This window comes from Pterocles gutturalis, unplaced genomic scaffold, assembly GCF_000699245.1.
Source record: "Pterocles gutturalis isolate BGI_N339 unplaced genomic scaffold, ASM69924v1 scaffold4373, whole genome shotgun sequence".
NCBI lineage: Eukaryota > Metazoa > Chordata > Aves > Pterocliformes > Pteroclidae > Pterocles > Pterocles gutturalis.
In genome coordinates, this window is record NW_010122797.1 from 11,961 (window position 1) to 30,767 (window position 18,807).

Below are 18,807 nucleotides of genomic sequence, written 5' to 3' on the forward strand. Positions count from 1 at the left end.
CCCCAGGAAACAGATTTCTCCTCTAATAATGAAGAGCCCTTGGAGCTGGTACTCCCAAGAGAAACCCAGGATCTATCTTCCACGAGATCAAGCCTCACTCCACGTCACAGCTTTCTTACCTCCTGGGTGGAGTCCTTGTCTGACGTTCCTTCCTTCTCGCCTCCCGATTATCCCCCGGTTTGGCTGGCTCCGGGGCCGCTGCTGTAATTTTAGCGAGTGGCTGAGGGACTGGAAGGGCAGCTAGTTTCTTCACAGATTTTTCACTACAAAAATTAAAGTTTTCATGTGCGTGATCAAAGTTGGTAGGTACAGACCACAGACATCCTCAGAAGTGACGAAACGCACTCATGTTTGTTCCTGACTAAATATTATACAGACATAATTACTGTAGACATGTGGCTATGCCACCAAAACACTCCCAACACAGATTCCACTAAAGGGATTTGTTTCCCATATTCTACATCAAGTCACTTTGACAATGACAACTCACTGTAAAACAGCCAATTTTGGAGACATTCAACTTGTAAATTAACCAATGAAGCAGACAGTGTGGAATTGCCATTTCTTATCCATTTGATTCTGTGCATTTTTATCCAAAACACATACACCTACTTAACACCTGCCAGCCAGGCTTCAGCATCAAATGCACAGAGTTTATGCCAAAATGTTCTTTTTGCTCACTCGGATCACCAGGGTGCAAAAGAGCCTGTGTGTGACAATGTCCCTCAGCTCGTGTCACCCTGCAGAACACCCGATGGGTAGCACCATGGCAGAGGACCGCTACCTAACGCTTTTGTGACTTTTTCTAGCACCCACTACATGAGCTGGGAACGGCTTTGCATGGCCACGGTGCTGCTCGCTTCTGGGCTCAGCGGATCCAACCTCTGCTCTAATAGCTGGTTACTGCCCAACGTCCCCAGCACTGATGTCACACCTGCTATTAACTGGGGAGGAGACGGCATACATGTCTGCATACAAAAAAAGAGACTGTTAATTCCTTCTCTTGCGCTGAAGAATATCTGTATTCATCCCCTGCAGAAGGCAGGATTAAGTGTGTGCAACGTTACGCGGCGAAAACAATCCCCGTGCTAGTGCAGGCTGCTGGCCGGTGTGTTACCAAACCAGCACTGCAATGTGCGCCTGAAGGGTGTAAAGTCATCGCCGCAGGTGGACAGAGCGTGTCTTTAAAGGGCTGAACCCTCCGAGTGGAGAAGGAAAAAATAAACAAACAGGTCAATAAGGTACAAGAAGTGGGGCAAAGGGGATTGTCCCATATTCTGGAGAATTCAGGGGGATTCCCACGGTGTAATTTCTTTGCAGGTCACCCTAAAAGGGGTGACATCACTACAGTGTTGTGTCACCCTCCAACGTATCCATCATTTACTGTGTGTTACAGGAGTTTGTGAAATAGCAACTTCAAGCATTTAAAAGAGCAGGCACAGTCTGCCAAAGAGTTTCATAGCTATAGCACTGCTTTAATTTGTCTCCAATATTAAAAGTAGATGAGGCTGAACCATTTCTTTATTCTAAGGCTGAGCCGTTTCTTTACTCTAAGCCTGAACCATTTCTTTATTCTAAGGCTGTGCATTAACTAAACCTACAGTAGAGCAATGAATTAAACTTTCTTACAGCTCATGTATAAACCCATCTGCACACACAGAAGGTTTAAACAGTAAATCACGTGTGTGTTTAACACACTTGTGGACATGATGGGGGCCTCAGTGTGGCTCTTAGGGACATGGTTTAGTGGTGGACGTGGTAGTGTTGGGTTAATGGCTAGACTCGATCTTAATGGTCTTTTCCAATCTAAATTATTCTATATAATACTTAAGGGTATCTGTACATTTAAACTTGGATTTAGTAAGTGAAAGTGTCATCATTTAATTAACTACACAAAGCTGAGCATTCTTCTAAGTGAGTCATATTTTGCATCTTCCATTTCTTCCTTAAACTATCAACCAGGTCAGAAGGGTCCAACCCGGGGATCAGGCTCCTGCTTGGAGGTTTTCTGCACTGTGTTATCAGAAGGGAGGTGAAGCCTTACCCTTTCCCAGCAGGCGGTAACAACTCCCCTTTAGCCTTTGCAAGCGGCTTGTGCGGAGACGGTGTTGGAGACGGAGAGGGTGAAGATGAGAAGGACCGTGACCTAGAAAGGAAGGACACATTGCTCAGCTCAGTCTCTGGGACTGTAGAAGGCTTTTCCTGGCTTTCAGTGCACTTAGCCACCACTCCCTCCCTCGCCTAGTGACCGCATCCCAGGAACTAGCTCCTCTGGGTCTGAGATTGTCTTAGTTTCATATCCGGACTCTGCTCAACAAAACCAACTTCTGTCACCAGATCAGCAGTAAAAGTAGAAAATAAAAGGAAAAAATGGGGTCAGCTGCAAGAGAGGCACTCTCAGGTACTACACACAAGCACCTGAAGCTTCTTCATGCTCTCTGTATTCGCTCCTTAGGGAGAATGTGGCTGCAGGAAAGTAAGTGGGATTTTTGACTTGCAAGTTCAGCATGATCTGTCTCAACCTTCTTCATGTTCCTGTAACTGCTAGTGCAGTCCACAATCCTTTAAACAGCAGCAAAAACAATCTTGTGAGAAAACAAAAAAATACATCTAACTGGATAGCTGTAATTTCTGCAACACAAGGAGAAAAAAACCCAAGTGGAGTATATCAAAGCCAACAGATCAAAGGGCAAGAGCTATTTCCTAAGACCAGGACTGACCAAAGAGGCCAGGCACTTACACAGCACCCCAGCTGCTGGCGTTCAAGTGATTCACCCCACTGCCAGGGCTGGAAGTACCCTTCTTGCAGCCCAGCACTTCAGAAAGCCAGACACCTCGGTGATGGGCTTTCTGAAGAACACTTAGGCACTTGGGTGTTCCTCACTCTCCTACCTCCTGAGAGAGGCACGCTAATTGAAGTGTGTCACCTATGCTTGGCGTTGACATGCAAGGACAGCCTGAAATGGGGCGGATGGGGGAAGGTCAGGCTGCTCCCCCAGAAACACCTATGTGCTTGCGTCGAGATCAGCTCCACTCTGGGTATCTGTGTGATTTCAGCTCCGAAGAGGTGCCTATCTAGGGAGCCAGTTCTCCTACTATGCATATTCCAGACTTGGGAAACTGTCTGCAGGGGCAAGGAAGTGGCAGAGTAATAAACATGTCTCTGGTTAATCAGCATGGGACACCGAATTGCTACTTTGAAGTGTCGGGACTATCACAAGACACAACTGCTTTAATAAAGAAATGTGATTTGCCTCTTTAAATAGAATTACCAGTGCAATAGAAAAGAGATGCCAGTAACTTCTTCCAATCATAAAATGCAAATGATGGAAACCTTAATCTCAGCCAGACTCCTACAACCGCTCAGCTACCACAGGCATGGGAAACAGCCCAGCCACAACAGCCCAGTGCTCCTGGGTGGGGGTACTGGGGAGAGGAGGGGGTGGCTGACGTATCTGCTTCGTTCAACAACCAAACCAGCAGGCTGCCTTGCCATCTATCGTATTTCCCCTCACTCAGGAAACTGGTTTGAATGTCTTATTTCAAGAGCTGGCCATTTGCTTTTAAAAGCACCAGCAAAAGTAGCTGTTAGCAAGTGTTTGGAAAACAGTAAACCATTGCTTTCAAATCCAAGGAGCTATTACCTGGACCTGCTGCCTGAGAAAGAGCTGTGTCTTGAAGAGCGACTAGAATAAGAGCTGTAAGAAGATGATCTGGAACGAGATCGCGAGGAGCCTGAACCAGAATAGGTGGACGAACGAGAAGAGGACCTGAAAGAAAAAATATTAAAATTCAGTGCTTCTCGAGAAGTCCTCTGAGACCAAAGGTCTTGTTTCCAGTACATTCTTCTCAAGTTCTCAAACACTGCATCAAAAATTACCTGCCTTCTCTTCAGTGACCTGTCAGGACTATATCCTCTCCTCGGTCCCCATGCCCTCCAGCACCACCTTTTCTTTTAGAGAGGATCCTGCTGTTGCTACCCCCTTTGCACCCTTGAATAGGCCTCCCCTCCTTTAGCTCCCTTAGCTAATGACTTTCCATCCCTTTTTGAGAACTCTGTCCACGCAATTTTTCGCCTTTTCACCAGACAATCCCTTGATAGGTTGGGTCATGCAGGAGAAAACAGAAAAATCTCAGGTGCAGTGATCCCAGCAAGAAAAGCTATCTGCTTCAGGAGGCTTTGGTTTTTAGATCCTTATCTTCAATTCAGCATGTTCCTCATTCCTCTCTGATACTTTCCCCCCTCCTCTTTTCAGGAGCTTCAAGTTCAAGCGTTTAAACAGATCCAGCTTGTGCCTCAGCTCTCCTAGATTCAGGGTGCTTCCTTCTGTAAAGTGTTTTTTATCTCGCACCCTTTGGTTTCCAAGCTCCACTGCAGCCCTCTAAGGCTCTGTCAAGCCTCCAAAACCCCAGTGGTTCCCCAGCAGCACCACCATGCTCTTCCTGGAGTGGGCTCACCTCATCCCTCCAGAACTCCTGGGGTGAAGAGGCTCCAATTTTTACAGCTTCCAGCTCTTCCTGCTCTTATTAAGGTCAGTTTTCATCCAGCTGACCAATCCAATCATTTGGATTGCTTCCAAGTCTAATTTCTCTGAAGAGCGATTTTTCCAAGGACCTGTCTCTTCTTCATCTTCAACAGCTCACATCACAGCCTCCAGAGTTACGTATCCCCTCTGGCTTCCATCTCAATACCTACATGCTGGTGCCCACAGCTGTTACTGAGCACCAAGTCTCGAACTGCTTTCCCAAACATCTCAACATCTTCCACTGACCAGAAAGAGTCATGTCACATCTCCCAAGACACGAACAAGGCTTGGATGTGACCACCCTCTTTGCCTTCACTCACCTTGAAGAGCCAGAAGCAGATGCTGAAGAAGCAGAGGTTTTTCGGCGCCTACGCGCACGGCTGGGTGAGACAGAGACGCCTAGTTTCTTTTTGGGGGACTTGGATCGGCGCCAGGGGTCCTTCCATTCATCTGCTCTCTTCGACTGAGTGGTGGTAATTGTGGTTGCCTCCTTCTCCTTCTTTGGTGGCTCAGGCTGACGGCTGGAAAACAAAGAGGAGTGAAGTAGCTGAGACTTTTTAATATAGTAAGGCTAATCGAAGCACATGGCCAGGAAAAGATCTCAAGAAATTCATCCTTTATACCAGTACAAGCTCTCAACCTCCACTGTGGGATATTCAGCATCATTTTGGGGTGATGAAGTGTTAGACCAGCCATCATTTCATCAATCACTGACTGCAAGCCTGTCAAAACAGCAGTACCTGCAAGTTTTATAAACTTTGTCACTCTGACCAAGCAGTGACCTGCCAGCTGATGTCAGGTCCAGCTTTTGGCCTCCAAGGAACAGAGCCAAGCACACGCAAGAGGGAGGGGAACAGTGACACCTGGTTCTTCCTACGCCCATGCCAAGCAGGAGCAACCAAACCTGGTCGGCAGCCCCCAGTGCAGTGAGAACACTAAACAGAGCTGGACTAAGGACAGACTTTGAGCGTGCATCTGTAAACTGCCGGAAACAACCAGCAGGCACTAAAAGAAGAGCTTCAGTCTGAATGACTCTTATCAGGACACCACGTGGGACCGTGTCACAAGCCTTACCGCAGCCAAGACACACCGATTTGTTTTTGCCCTTACAAAAGGGACAGTCACCTCATCAGCTGAGCATAAGGCAATTCATAACGGCTGTTTTATCACCGTTTGTTCTCTAGGCAATTATAAACACCATCAAACACGTGCCCTCCTGCTGCTGATATCCGGGAAGCCGTGATGAGCCAGGCTAGACCCGTCTCCTCCCTTCCCTTCAAAGGACTCTAGCTGCATCCCCCCTTTTTCTTTGGTTCTTCAGGCTTCCCTTCTCCTCCACAGCCCTCTTGACATCACTCAGTGATAACTTTGCAGCATCTGCACCAAATAGCTCCCGAAGTAACCCAGGCTGAGTTTCTTCAGGTCTAGACTTTACGACCTCTCTTATCTATGGGTGATTTAACTTGGGATTTTTCCTCACCCTTACTCTGACCTGTTCAGTCACCTGCTCGTAACCTCCTCCCTCGGGTTTTAGGCAGTTAGTGCTTGCTTAGAGGTTTACCAAGTCCACCACACTCACCAAATTACCAGTACAAAGATGCATTTATTCCTATATATGATGGATATATAGGAATATAATGAAAATGATGAACCCTCTTGCTCTGAGAATTTGGGGGCAGGCAGGCACCATCCGCAGCTGGGTTCAGCCAGTACCACCCCATTAGTCACACCACTGAAGCAACCACTCCCCACGCAACTTCCTCCACCTTTTGAGATAAAAAAAGCAACCTCCAAGTTTTCTAATAATTCCATGGACTGCGCTTCTTGCCACAACACTTTTTCAACAGACAACAGGATAATTAAAGCTCTTTGTTAGCAGCCTGTCCTGCCCTTTGAAGGCTCCACTAGTCACTAAGGAGTCTCACCTCCTTGCTCGGCAGTATTAAAACACCGTCTCGACAGAGTTAAACCTCCTACAGCCTCTCGCCTCTTCCCTGACTCCCAAACTTTTATACGCTGATTTTAAAATCCAGCGCAGCATCCTACTCTTTCCTTATCTTCGCCGACATAACTGCATCAATTTTACAATTTGTCCCACATTTATCTGGGTATATACAAAATTTTATGGGAGGAGAAACTCTTCCTTCACACTCACCACAAATCTCATTCCAGCCTCAGAAGACGACGCTTACATATGAACACACAAAACTGCTGACTGCCTCGTAAAAGAGTCCCAAGCAGGGCTATGGCTCAGCGTTACTCACCAGCATCTCCATTTAGCATCATCACCCTCTCCAGCGCTGCTCCAACACACGCCACTTCACACAGCATGTGTTACTGGCAGGGAGCTGGGCTAATTGTCCATGTTCTAGCCACAACTGTATCTGGGTATCTAACAGTGGAGGAAGACCATGACTCTGAATGTGGGGTTGAGACCGACCAGGCCTATTATTTATAGGCTGAAAATGCTAAATAGTCCCAGCCAGGATCACGCTCTCGTTCCATACAAATTCATTTTGAAGCCACCTTGACATCCGGAGTATCTTCAAAGCAGCTAAGCGCAGAGTGGGAAGAAAAAGGGAGGTCGGGAACAGCCTGCGCACCTTGCACCAAGCAGGAAAGGAGGAGAACACCATGCGAGGATGCTCGTAACGCTAGGCGACATCCTGCTCCAACGTCCCTTCCTGAGGGTCGGCAGTCTGCATGCCTTGGGAGATGCAGGGGGAATATTCTGCTGGCACAGAGGCAGTTCCACCCGAAAACCTGGATAAAGCCTGCTGAGAAACCTTCCACTGCAGTGTCCAAGGTGACAGAAACAAGAACGACCTTGCCCCTCTCCAGGCTCAACTCTCTTCTGCAATCGTTTTCAGAAAGAAAAGTCTCCTACAGAATTTATTCTCAATAAACCAACTTGCCCACATTTGTGTCCAACAGCAGCACATCCTGGGAGCTGGACCTCAGCTCAGAGCCCACGTGGGAACAACTTACGCTGAACTCCACAGCTTGGAGCAGAGATGACTAGGAAAGCAAAGCTCATTACTTGCACCTATTACCTGGTTTGATGCAATTCTCTCTCGATGAAGTCACTTTCTGGAGGAAAGACTTTTTTTTTTCCCCAGGAAAACCACAACAGAAAGCCTCATTCTGGATACGCTTTGGCTTTTTGACTCAGCAGTAAATATGTTACCATACTATAGCCAAGAAAGAAAGATGATGCTCGTGTCAGGACATTTTCAAAGCCTTTCCTCAAGAGCTACCTGCGTGCCCAACATGTAGCATCACAAATAAACTTGTTCAACTTAATACGAGGGACTGGTATCTGATGCTGCTTGGCTTGTCTCCTCCAGTGGAATTTGGGAGTCAGAACTGAAAGTAAGCCAGAGCGACTGCCAAGATCCTCACCACCTGCCTTCGACCAACCTCTCAATTACAGCCTGCATGATTTTCACCGAAGAGACTCCTAAAGGCTAGCAGCCCATGAAACGGTGCTTCAACCAAACTTACTCCTGGTACTGGTACCGTGCTGTTGCCGGGCTGAAAGCAGAGGAAGCTGTAAGGCTCGCAGAGGAAAGCCCATGGAGCAGCGGCAGCAGGCAGCCGGCCCGTGGCTCCCAGCCCAGATCAGGCAGGAAGGCTGCCCAGAGCCCTGCCGAACGCGATCGCTGCGCCCAGCGCTGGGTGTGATGTACTCGACCCTGAGAAGGGGGAGGCTTTATTTTCATTTTCACTCTTACAACTGGGTGATTTTCCTTTCCCTTGGGCTGGATCTGGCGCTTGTCAGAGCCCTCCATGTGCCAACTTAACTCCTTCATTCAACAGGGAGAGGGGAAAAAAAAACAAATAACAGAAGTTTGCTGCTGGGTCAGTGAGTCCAACCAGCCCAGGGCAGGGTTTGAACAACTGCAGGAGCTGACCCACAGCAAACAGGAGGGAAGGAGAGAAGCAGTCTGGCTGCTTCGGGCTGGTGAGCCAGGGGATCAGCTCACAGCACGTTGTACGAGTCCATCCTCAGCCCCGCGCCGTTCCCCGGGCTGGGGCAGTCCCTGCTGCAGGTAAATCTAACGCGCTTTGGCACAGAGAGCAGCTGGCAAAAAACTCCTGTGCTGCCTTTAAAGCACAGGTGGGAATCCTGGTCTCCTTTTTCACCAAATTCAAATTTTCAGGCAACACCTTAAATCTTTGAGAATTAACTCCCTAGTTAGGTAGGTCTATGTCAAGAGGTTAAAAAAAAATAAAAAATCAGAGGGTATAAAAGAGCTTGACAAGACAGACTGATCAAAAGCCGTTAATTTCCTTCCAGAGCCCCCGGAGCAGCATCCTGCATCACCAGGGCATGAGCAAGGTCTGCATGCAGAGCTTCGCTATTTCCGAAGCCCATTTTAACCTTAAAATAACGAAATGCTTTATTTTCCAGAACGAACAACGTTAATGTATATTTGCCTGGAATTTAATTACAGCAATCAAGCGGAGAACTGAAGCTGAACACGGCTTTGGCAATGAGAGGAGGAACAAAGGCAGCTCCAGCTGGCGACGCAAACCGCAGCGCAGGTCAGCCAGCTCCCAACCGCACGCGCTCCGGCTCCCAAATAAACCCCGTTTGAAGCACGTCACTGAATTCAACAAGAATTTGGAAGGGGGAAAAGCAAAGCCGCACGGCTCAAGTTTTCCTCATGTATTATGCAAATGACGCCGAAGCATTTCTAATCTTACAGGGGAAAAGAAGCTTGTTGGGAAAAGTGCTTCCGTCCTTCCCCCTCCCCGTGGGACAGGGCTCCAGCGGGTAACGCAAACCTTATCCCCCGCGGTCACCCCTGACGTCAGCCTGGCTCCAGGGCTGCTGTTTTGGCCGGTAGTTACAGCTCAATTTTCTGAAAGAGGAAAGTCCACCGATGATTTAAAAGCCTTTTCGTTTCTTGCAGGAAAGGGAGTGTTGCGTCAGCAGCGCCGGCATGAGCTTTCCTTCGGTGTCAGTGGAATTTTCCAGAGGAAACGGACTCGAGGAACGATCGGAGCCACGTGCCAAGGCAGTTGTGAAGCGACCCACAACTGCTGCAAAGTAAGTTCCAGCAGTGTGATTTTTTCCCTGTCTTGGCACAATCAAGTCACTTGTGTGGCTGGAGAGGGACAACAGCTCCCACCTATGTGCAGCTGCGATGGGAAATACTGAACCTTGGAAGCGGTGCTGTTTGCTCTTGGTGAAATATTAGCTAAGGATATGCTTTTCTCAAGATGTTTCGATCTCAAGCAGAGTTATCAGTTGCTTAAAAAAAAAAAAAAAAGATTTCTTCAAAGCCTGATGGGGAGAGGCTTTGAAATTAAATAGTGGAGATACAATCTGAACCTGCAGTATGAAATCATCACAGCAGGTAGATAAACGTATCTGAGACGGGATCTACCCCGAGGGCTGAGCATTTGACGCCTTGAGAGCCTCCTCTAAATGAGATGTACCCGCATGCAGCCATTCTGCCCTAGTCTTTGCAACGCTTTAATAAAATCCAGCGTGTGGGATCTCTCCAGTAATTCCATCTCTGAAATGCCAAAGAAAAACACATTCCTTGAGATCCACATCTGAGTCACTCAATGCCCTTCTTCCTCTTGATTTACGGTTATGAAACCCGTCTCCTTTTACCGGGAAGCGGAGGCAGAACCTCAGGAACCAGAAAGATGAATAAAAACTCCAGTCAACAGAAATGCTTTGTAGAGAACTTTGAAAAGTTTTGCTGATTTGGTTCGCGGTGAGATGTTATTATCACTAACTTCCCAAACGAACTGGGACCATAAATGAAAGCAAAGCCGTCTAACCAGCTTCCATTGCTCCAGCTGGAAGCTGCACCACAAAAATCAGGGATGTAAACAAGTTATTATAATGTTTATCACCGCAGCGTTACCATAAAGGCACTTGACTAGGAGTCCCAAGAACTGCACAGCAGCACGGGGCATGTTCTGTACGTGGGGAGAAGGGAAATCCTCTTCTGGGCGATGCTGCCCCGTGTAGCGCTGAAAGCAGCGTGGAGAGAAGGTGCAGACACCTGGAGAGCAAACCGATGCCTCCTGACAGAGACTGCTTCTCCCCCTCAGGAACTTTTCATGGATGTTAAGACTAACTTAGAGCAGTCCAGGGTCTTACCGATGCCTGACTCAAATAGTTGTCTATCCTGCCTGATCTTCCTCCTGTGGCGGGACAAACAGGATCAAATGAAGGATTTCTTCTAAGAAACAGCTGTCATTTCCACAGGGAAAACTAAGAGAAGATAAAATTCACCAGCTTGATGCATCTTCTTTGTACAATAGGATGAGATGCCATTACTAAGCCCACCAAAGCACCTAGCTCTGTTTGGGCAGCACCTGCTCCCGTACAGAGCCCTTATGCCCAAAAACCAGGGAGCAGATCCACAGGGAGACTGCCAGAAGCTGCCGGGAAAGATGATTACGACCGAGGAACACTGAGAATTACAGATTCTTCCGAAAAACTAGTTCAGTTGGTTTGTGATCACACACACACAATCATGAATCACTCCATTTGCATTCCCTTACTTTTGCCACTCCTTTATCTAATCAACCTCATTCCAACACTTCCTAACTTGCCAGCCCTGGGTAACCTGCATTCATTGATTTTTACACTCAGGTTATCCTGCTCATTAACGTGCTCACCCCAGAGATTAAAAACAACCTATTAGAAAGACAATTTGAACTAGCTTGAAAAAAACAAAGCAAGGGTGAGCTCTGCCAAGAGAAAACACAACTTTTTGTCCCAGGGTCTGCAGCATTATAGAGCAACTCATAACTGAGGGCTCCTGCCACCTCAATGGAAGCTGGAAAGAAGTACAGCGCTCTGTGCTGGAAGGGTTTTACGAAGGATTTATTATTTGCTACAGAATAGCTGCCCTTTCTGACATCGCTTTAAATTTTACAGCATCCCTACTTGCAGGTGTTATATTTATTTTTTAATGGCTGCATAAGTGCAGTCCATCAATAAGTCTTTAGTCCGGCTGAAGAAAACTTCCTTCCAAAAAACTGTCGTGTGTGCAATAATCACAGGAGGGTTCACTGGGACACTGCTCCTTCCTGGCAGCTTCAGAGCTGCTGTCACCTCCTGTCCGGACACTGGGACATCTCTGAGGACAACAGCCTCCTCCTCACCCCGCCTGGCACCAGCATTCCCCACATTTTGGGGTCCATATCACAGGCTCAGACCAAACTCGTCTGCACGGAAACAGCTTCTAGGTCAGACTGCAGGACAAACTTCTTTGAGAACCAGAGATGGCAAATTTTTCACCCGAAGGTTCAGTTTGCCATGCTGCTTCTCACCAGAGCCCACAGGGGACACGGAGGTGGAAAAGGAACCAGTGCCCATCTCCCGGACCTGCAGCATGGATCGCCTCCTCCTCTTCCTCGCTGCTCGGTGAACAACCCCCTAGTGCTACCCCAGCAGCGATACCGAGCCTGCTGCCCTCGCCAGCGGGTCCAGCTCCTCCATATCCCTCCCTGGTTTGGAAATACAACCGCTAACAGGTCCCTCGACACTACCCGTGTTGCTTAACGCGCTCCTGAAACAATCAGATTCTCTCGGATGCTGGCAGGATAAAGACCTGTGCAACAATAGAAGGATTACAGCAAATTACCATTTCGGTGCCCAGGGCCTTTGCTCACAGCTAAAGGCCAGCACCTTGGGTAAGAACATCTTGCACTGCTCTAAGTTTCTCCAAATAACCTACTTCATGCCACTTCTTTATCCCTGAAATCCTTTGCACAACAGTGAGCTACGCTGGCAAGACAGAGATCGAAAGCAGAAATTCTGCACTCAGCAAAATCAGCCAGAGCCTGGGGCACCAGAACTCGTTCTGGAGATGGGGAGCAGGAGGCCAGCCAGCCAAGTTATCCTCTCATTGATCACAAAGTGTCCTGGCTTGTTTCAGCGCTCGGTGCCTGAGGAGGGAGGAGGAGGAGGGGGAGGAACAATTTTACTAGCACTGCAATCTCAGATTATAAACTTCTTGGAGCACTCACCTTAAGCTTGGGGAAAAAAAAACCCTAAAGCATAAAGCAGCAACTGCACACTCCTTCCAAAAAAAGTCCAATCCACATGTGACAATCCTGCTCGAAGCCTAAACACTGCAGCTTCTGCTTTTAAAAGGTTCGAGGAGAAACATTTGCCACTGAGTCCATTAGGATTGACAATCTTTGTTTGTTGTTAAATGCTAATTCTCCTCATCTGTAGCAACCAGTGATGCCAGGAAGTCCTCTGGCTCCTCTGTGTTATTAGCCTTAACTGCTTCACTGTTGTTCAGAGATCACATTAAACCTCCTTGCTTTCCATATAATGGAATTTGCTTTCATGTTCCTGGCTATTAGCTTTTTTTCCTTCATCCCTTTTGAGTCCGCAAGCTGTTTGTCCGTTTATTCCTTCCTCCAGCCTCTACTCCAGGGAACCCGTACGCTGATGGCCAGACCGACATCCACCTGTAATTACAGACATCCTCAGCTCTGCCTTTGGCAAAGCTCCTCGCAGGTTGCACAACCTCTGCGGAGCAGTTTTCCAACCGGCGCTGCCTTTGGTGCAGGAATGTTAACGGGCAGCAGCCTGCAGCCAGCAGGAGCCAGCCCCCATCGCCGCGCGACGCCTGGAAAGGCCGGACTTGCCAAAAGCTGGGATGGAGTGATTAGGGAAAGCCCGGAGTCTAAAAATAGACCTGCAGGTGAGCGCTACGCCACTATCGTACACCCTGCTGCCCAGGAAGCAATTGCGAAGCGATCACAAGCTTTTTACACATTAAACAAACTCGGGAGCTGTTTAATCCCAAGGTGCCAAACCTGACCCTCGGCGCAAAGGTATTTGGAGAAAAGGTGAGACGGCTCGAATGGCACTGCCACGAGGAAGTTTGGAGCCTGTCAAAAAGGTGACATGGGACAAAACCGGCGATGCCATGAGCCAAGTCACACCGTACGCGTGATGGAGGCTTCCGGGGAACGCAGCGTAGGGAAACACCAACTGCAGGATGAGGGGTGTCTTCTCCCAGGGAAAAGATGTTGAATTATGCTTTTACTGTGCTATAAAGCTTCTGAAAACTTACTTCTGCACTTTTGTTTTCTCTGCAAACATCCCTACACCTGTAAACGCTGTAAGTAAGAGCGTTCGTGTTGACACGGGTTTTAACAGCGGGAACTGAGGTCCCATTACGAGCACTTGGAGAGCTGCCTGCAACAACGCATGGCTTTGGGGTTTACTGGTAAGTACTCCCATTAATCCCACTCTCCTCCAAGAGGAAATACTGTGTGTAGGTGCTGACCTAAAATGTTTTTTGGGGATTTTTAAATCTTTCCGCTCAATACTAGCTCCTTATTCAACATAAAAGTTACAAACGCTTCTTGCCACCAGCTTTTAAAGCCCCACAGAAATGAAGCCAGAGGCAAACCCTGCCTGCTGTCCCTCTCTCACCTCCCTGCCTGGTCCTACAGCCACCGGCGCTGGCATTACAGCACGAGGCTGGGGACACTTCCAACTGCAGCTCCTCTGCGATCTGCTTCTACAAAGACCAGCAGAGTTAAAACAAAAAAGGCAAAGAGGTGTACCAAGGACTATTGTTAATTTACTAAGACTTGTCTTAAGAAGCCTGGTTTAGAGATCCAGGAGGTATCCACAGCTCCCTTGAGTGCTGCTTGTGTCAGAGAGAGAAGCAGGGAACCTGTATCCGTAAAGCATATCATGTCACCAACACCATAAATCCCTTCTCTCGGCTCACAGGGGCTTACACAGGGCGAGATGGAGCTCAGATCGGTGAACACGGCCATCACTCCTACCCAGCAAACCCTGGGCGGCATTAACAGCGAAAGCTCTCCCCCAGAACCCTGTCCCATGACCCAGGACAAGTGCCAAGGGCAGGAGCGACCAGCAACCTCAGCCTGGCACGCAGTGATCCTCATCATGGTGACAGTTAATGACTAACGTCAATCAGCTGATGCCACTTTCATCATTGTCATCATCATCACATGGTCCTGGACAGCATGATCTCTTCCATCACTAACCCAACCAGAGCACAAACCAACAGCAGATGTGGTAATTAAGGTGCACTAATTATGGTTGTAAGTGAAGATTAGCATTAAACACAGCATCTAATTAAATGTATTCCTACAACCACTCTGCTACTGCAAAGCGCTCACAAGACACCTTTAAACTGTTCTGAAACTGTGGCTTCCTCTTGGATACAAGAGTCATCGTAAAAAAAATCAGCTTTCCTTCTGGTAATGCAAATAAAATTCTGTGCCAGATTCAAGACTAAACCCTGCTCCCACCTGAAACCAGACAATTCCACGTGGCACCTCCTTCCAGGCCTTCTTAGCCCTGCTCTTTGCTAACACCCACTCCTCCTCGCACTCACAGTGTTTGACACCTTCCTCTAGTGCTGGAGAAACTCCCCAGACATCAGGCAGAAGGAGAAGCTCCAGTATGTCTGGGAAACAGCTTCCCCGCACGCCCCTGTGCCCCACCACACACATACACACGCTTCTGCGTCCACGTGGCCCTCGACACGCTGTTGGATGACTCCATCCGTCACTAGTTTCCAAGACACTGACGCTGCTAAATAAGCTTTCCTGGAGATGTCCTTCCGCAGGAAATTTGATCCTTTTCTCTAATTCTGAACCGAAATTAGAAATTCCCATAAGACAAGTTCTATATTCAGCTGCGACATTATAAGGTGCTTTACAAATATGCCTGATGCACAGCATGTTGGTAAGCCGCAGTACTAAAATAATCGACAAAGAAACAGAATAGGATGCACTTTTGAAATTCCTCGACTTTTAGACTGTCTGGTTCAATTTTCTCTTTCAGACAGGTCAGAACCAGGATTTTCAGAAACAAATAAGTAGAGGCAAAAAAAACCTGACTCCACACTGCAATTCCACCGTAACACCTAGCAGCCTCATCTCAAGGCATACAATGCTTTCAGATTTTCTAGCCTCTTTTGGGAGTTTTACTTAATATATCCCCAGGTGCTTTTGCTCTCCACAAACTCCCAAACCAGCTCTGGTTCTTGTCAAAGGACATTTGTCAAGGCTTCAAAGGGAGTTGCCACCATCTGCGGTGACTCTCTCAGTGCTTGGGAACTCAGCCAGCCTCCCAAGATGTACTCTAGCCCCAAGGGAACAGGGACAAGCCGAACATCTCCATACCTACAGGACAGATGCTCTCCTCCTTCCAGAGTCAGGTTATGCACACTCGCTTCTTACTGATGTTTTAGCTCCACTTAGTGGCCAGCACAGCTCATTATAAGCATTGCCTTCCTCTTGAAACTACTACTTTACTCAAGAGTTGTGGACAGGAGGGATCCTCTCCACTGCCACCAGCGTGAGCCTGGTTCGTGATCCACAGCAATCACAACATCAACTAAAATGTCAAGTTGTAATCCCAGCAAACGCTTACCTTGGCAGCAGCGGGGACCGGGGCTTTGGTTTTTCTTTCTCCTTTTCACGTTCCCTGTCCCTGTCCCGGTCTCGGTCCCTGTCCCGGTCCCTGTGCTGCCTGTCTTTTTCATCTCTCTTCACTCGTTCTCTCTCGCGTTCCCACTCTTCTTTCCGCCGCTGGCGCTCCTTGTCGCGCTCCCGTTCCCTTTCTCGTTCTCGCTCCCGCTGGCGTCGCTCCCGTTCCCGCTCTCGCTCCCTCTCGCGTTCCCTTTCTCGTTGTCTGTTCTCTCAACGCTCCCTTTCCTTTAAAAAGAAAAAAGAAATCATCGTGACACTGCGGTAACATTTCCTAACAAAGCGGCCAGCGAGGTTTCAAAGTCTTGGACCGCGAGCGATTACATACGCCCTCCCATGTTAGAGAAAAGCATCGAGATAAATAATCCGGAGCTTGCTGGCCATCAGTGTTTGCTGAGCAGGCAGAAAGTGGAGAGGAACAAAACACCGCATCATATTCATCACAGCTGTAATTTTCAAAGGCCACAGTCAAAGATTAATTTGGCTTATTACGCTTATTAAATAAATGTACTGATGTTTACAAGTACTTACTCTCGTTGCTAATCATGTTTATAACAAGCCAATTAACTCTACAAACAAGCAGCACGAAAATAATTGATGGTGCATCATCTGCAACAACAGCGAGGCCAGGCTCCTGTTCATGCACCGCTTCTGCAGAACAGCAAGGTCTTCGAGCAAAAGAAAAGCCACTTTTTAAAGGATGTGATACAAATACCAGTGAAAAGCTCCCTGCTGAGCAGGATTTATTATTTTTGCCACTATTGAGGCACGACAGTTTGCACGAGGGCAACAGAAAGCGGAGGGAAAGGGTTCATAGCCTTATTTTCATCAAGCACCTTACAGCAGAGCAACACCAACCAACAGCATCTGGGATTGTAGGAGCTGGCTGGGTGCTTTCCTCCTCTGACTCAATCAACCAACGTGCAGCTCCACCAGTGGTGGACAGTCATGCCGGAGCCTCCGTCTGTACACAAAGCACGCCTGTCCAAATCTAATCCTTTCCATCTATCCCAATAACTGACAAGCAAACCGCTCCTCACTCGGGTTATTTCCTGGAAACTCCCTCCCTCTCCACCATTCCCAAGAACGGCAGCAGATGGGCCATCGGCGCTGCACAGCTGCCTGGCACGCAGAGGAGCAGCCAGCGCACGTGAAATGGAACCTTCTTCCCACCGCAGACGTGCGCTTGCCTTCATCATGCTGAAACAGAACATCCTCCCATTTGTAAAATCATAGAATCCCAGGATGGTTTAGGTTGGAAACGACTTTAAAGCACATCCAGTTCCACCCCCTGCCGTGGGCAGGGACACCTCCCACTAGCCCAGGTTGCTCAAAGCCTCATCCAGCCTGGCCTTGATGAGGTCTCAGCTTCACCTAGAGTGTGTTGTGTGCAGTAATTAAGTCAAGATTTAATAATCTGTAAGATTAAGCATCTTGAACATACATGAAAAATCCTGTTTCAACCACTGCACTGGAAACATGACAAGCACCAGAAATTCCTGGAAGAAAGTTGAAGGGAAGAAGGCAGAAAGGGGTATTACCTTACTTACTCTGTAGTTACGATATGGATCTGGGTCTGTATACTGAACCCTGAAATTCTCATACTGCCCACCACGCCAGAACCGTTCTATTTCATAGTCATAATAGGGATCTGTATAGGGATCAAGCCTACAATGAAAAACAGGGAAGGTTAGAAAGGGAAATATCGCCTTGTCGCCATACAGAAACACTACGTGTTCTAGGCCAGGTCTTAGTCACTGTGCACTGACAAGAAAAAACATGTTCAACGGAGTGTGACCATACAAAGTGGTTTATTTTCTACATACCCCAAACGGACAGTCTTTTTTAAGTGAAGCTTATCAGAGAAAAGCACAAACCTTTCTTGATAAACACAAAAAAAAAGAATGTTATGAACCAAATCAATGTGGTAAGGATGCAGAAATTGGATACCCCAATTGCTTTTTTATAGCCCCTTCAAATGTATGCAAATGGAACAGAACATGTTTTGCCTCATTGATTCAGAGCTGCGCTGTCCATGCACACGCAGCTCATCTCATCCGAAGTGGAACGGATCGTGATCCCCTACTCCCCCTGCCACCGGAGGGGATGGGGGCATCCCAGTGCCACCAGCACAGGACAGGAGCTCTTGCCGAGCTTTCCACTGGGAGAATCCAAGCTTTGGGGGCAGGCCAGCAAGGCTCTGTCCCTACGCCTGGAATTCCTCCATGCAATGAAGGTAACTGCATCTGCAACTGATATTCTCCAGTGGAAACTGGTGCTGGCCCCCCAGCACACAGAAGCACTGGCAAGCCCGTGGCACACCCAGCTCAGACACAAAACTGGAATTGCTTTTGGGAAGGAAAGGGTTTAAACCCCACCCTCCTTAAATCCGCAATGTCTCCTCCATTTGATGATTTCTGTTAACATGATTTGATGTTTTTGAATTCACATACACAACAATATCCAATCCCTGCCAGCCACCTGGAGTGCAAATATCAGATCCACTGCAAAGACAGGGTGGTGGGTACAGGAAACAAACTTCCAGGGCCACAGAGGACTCAGTGGCAGAGCTAAGATTATACAGCAAGTGCTCCCAAATTCCAAATTATCCATGAGACTCTGACTTGTAGGTAAAAGGAATAAAGGGCCCACTTTTGGCATTTAAAAAGTGCCAAATAATCTATAACGGGCTGAGATGTAAGTGCTGCGCTACCTGTATTTCTTTCAGTGCTTTTAAATCATATATTAAAACATAAAATGGTTTAAGATTTCTATTTTTGTCTGAAACAATAACCCAAGGGAAAGA

General features: G+C 47.8%; 1 protein-coding gene across 1 annotated transcript in view; it reads right to left on the reverse strand.

The window, feature by feature from the left end:
• ZC3H18 (zinc finger CCCH-type containing 18) overlaps window positions 1-18,807 on the reverse strand; it is a 39,244-nt gene that overhangs the window by 10,186 nt on the left and 10,251 nt on the right. The window contains 6 exon segments of the mRNA XM_010077632.1: window positions 120-263; window positions 2,045-2,146; window positions 3,645-3,770; window positions 4,847-5,047; window positions 15,946-16,229; window positions 17,552-17,669. Coding sequence (XP_010075934.1) covers window positions 120-263; window positions 2,045-2,146; window positions 3,645-3,770; window positions 4,847-5,047; window positions 15,946-16,229; window positions 17,552-17,669 — 975 coding nt within the window.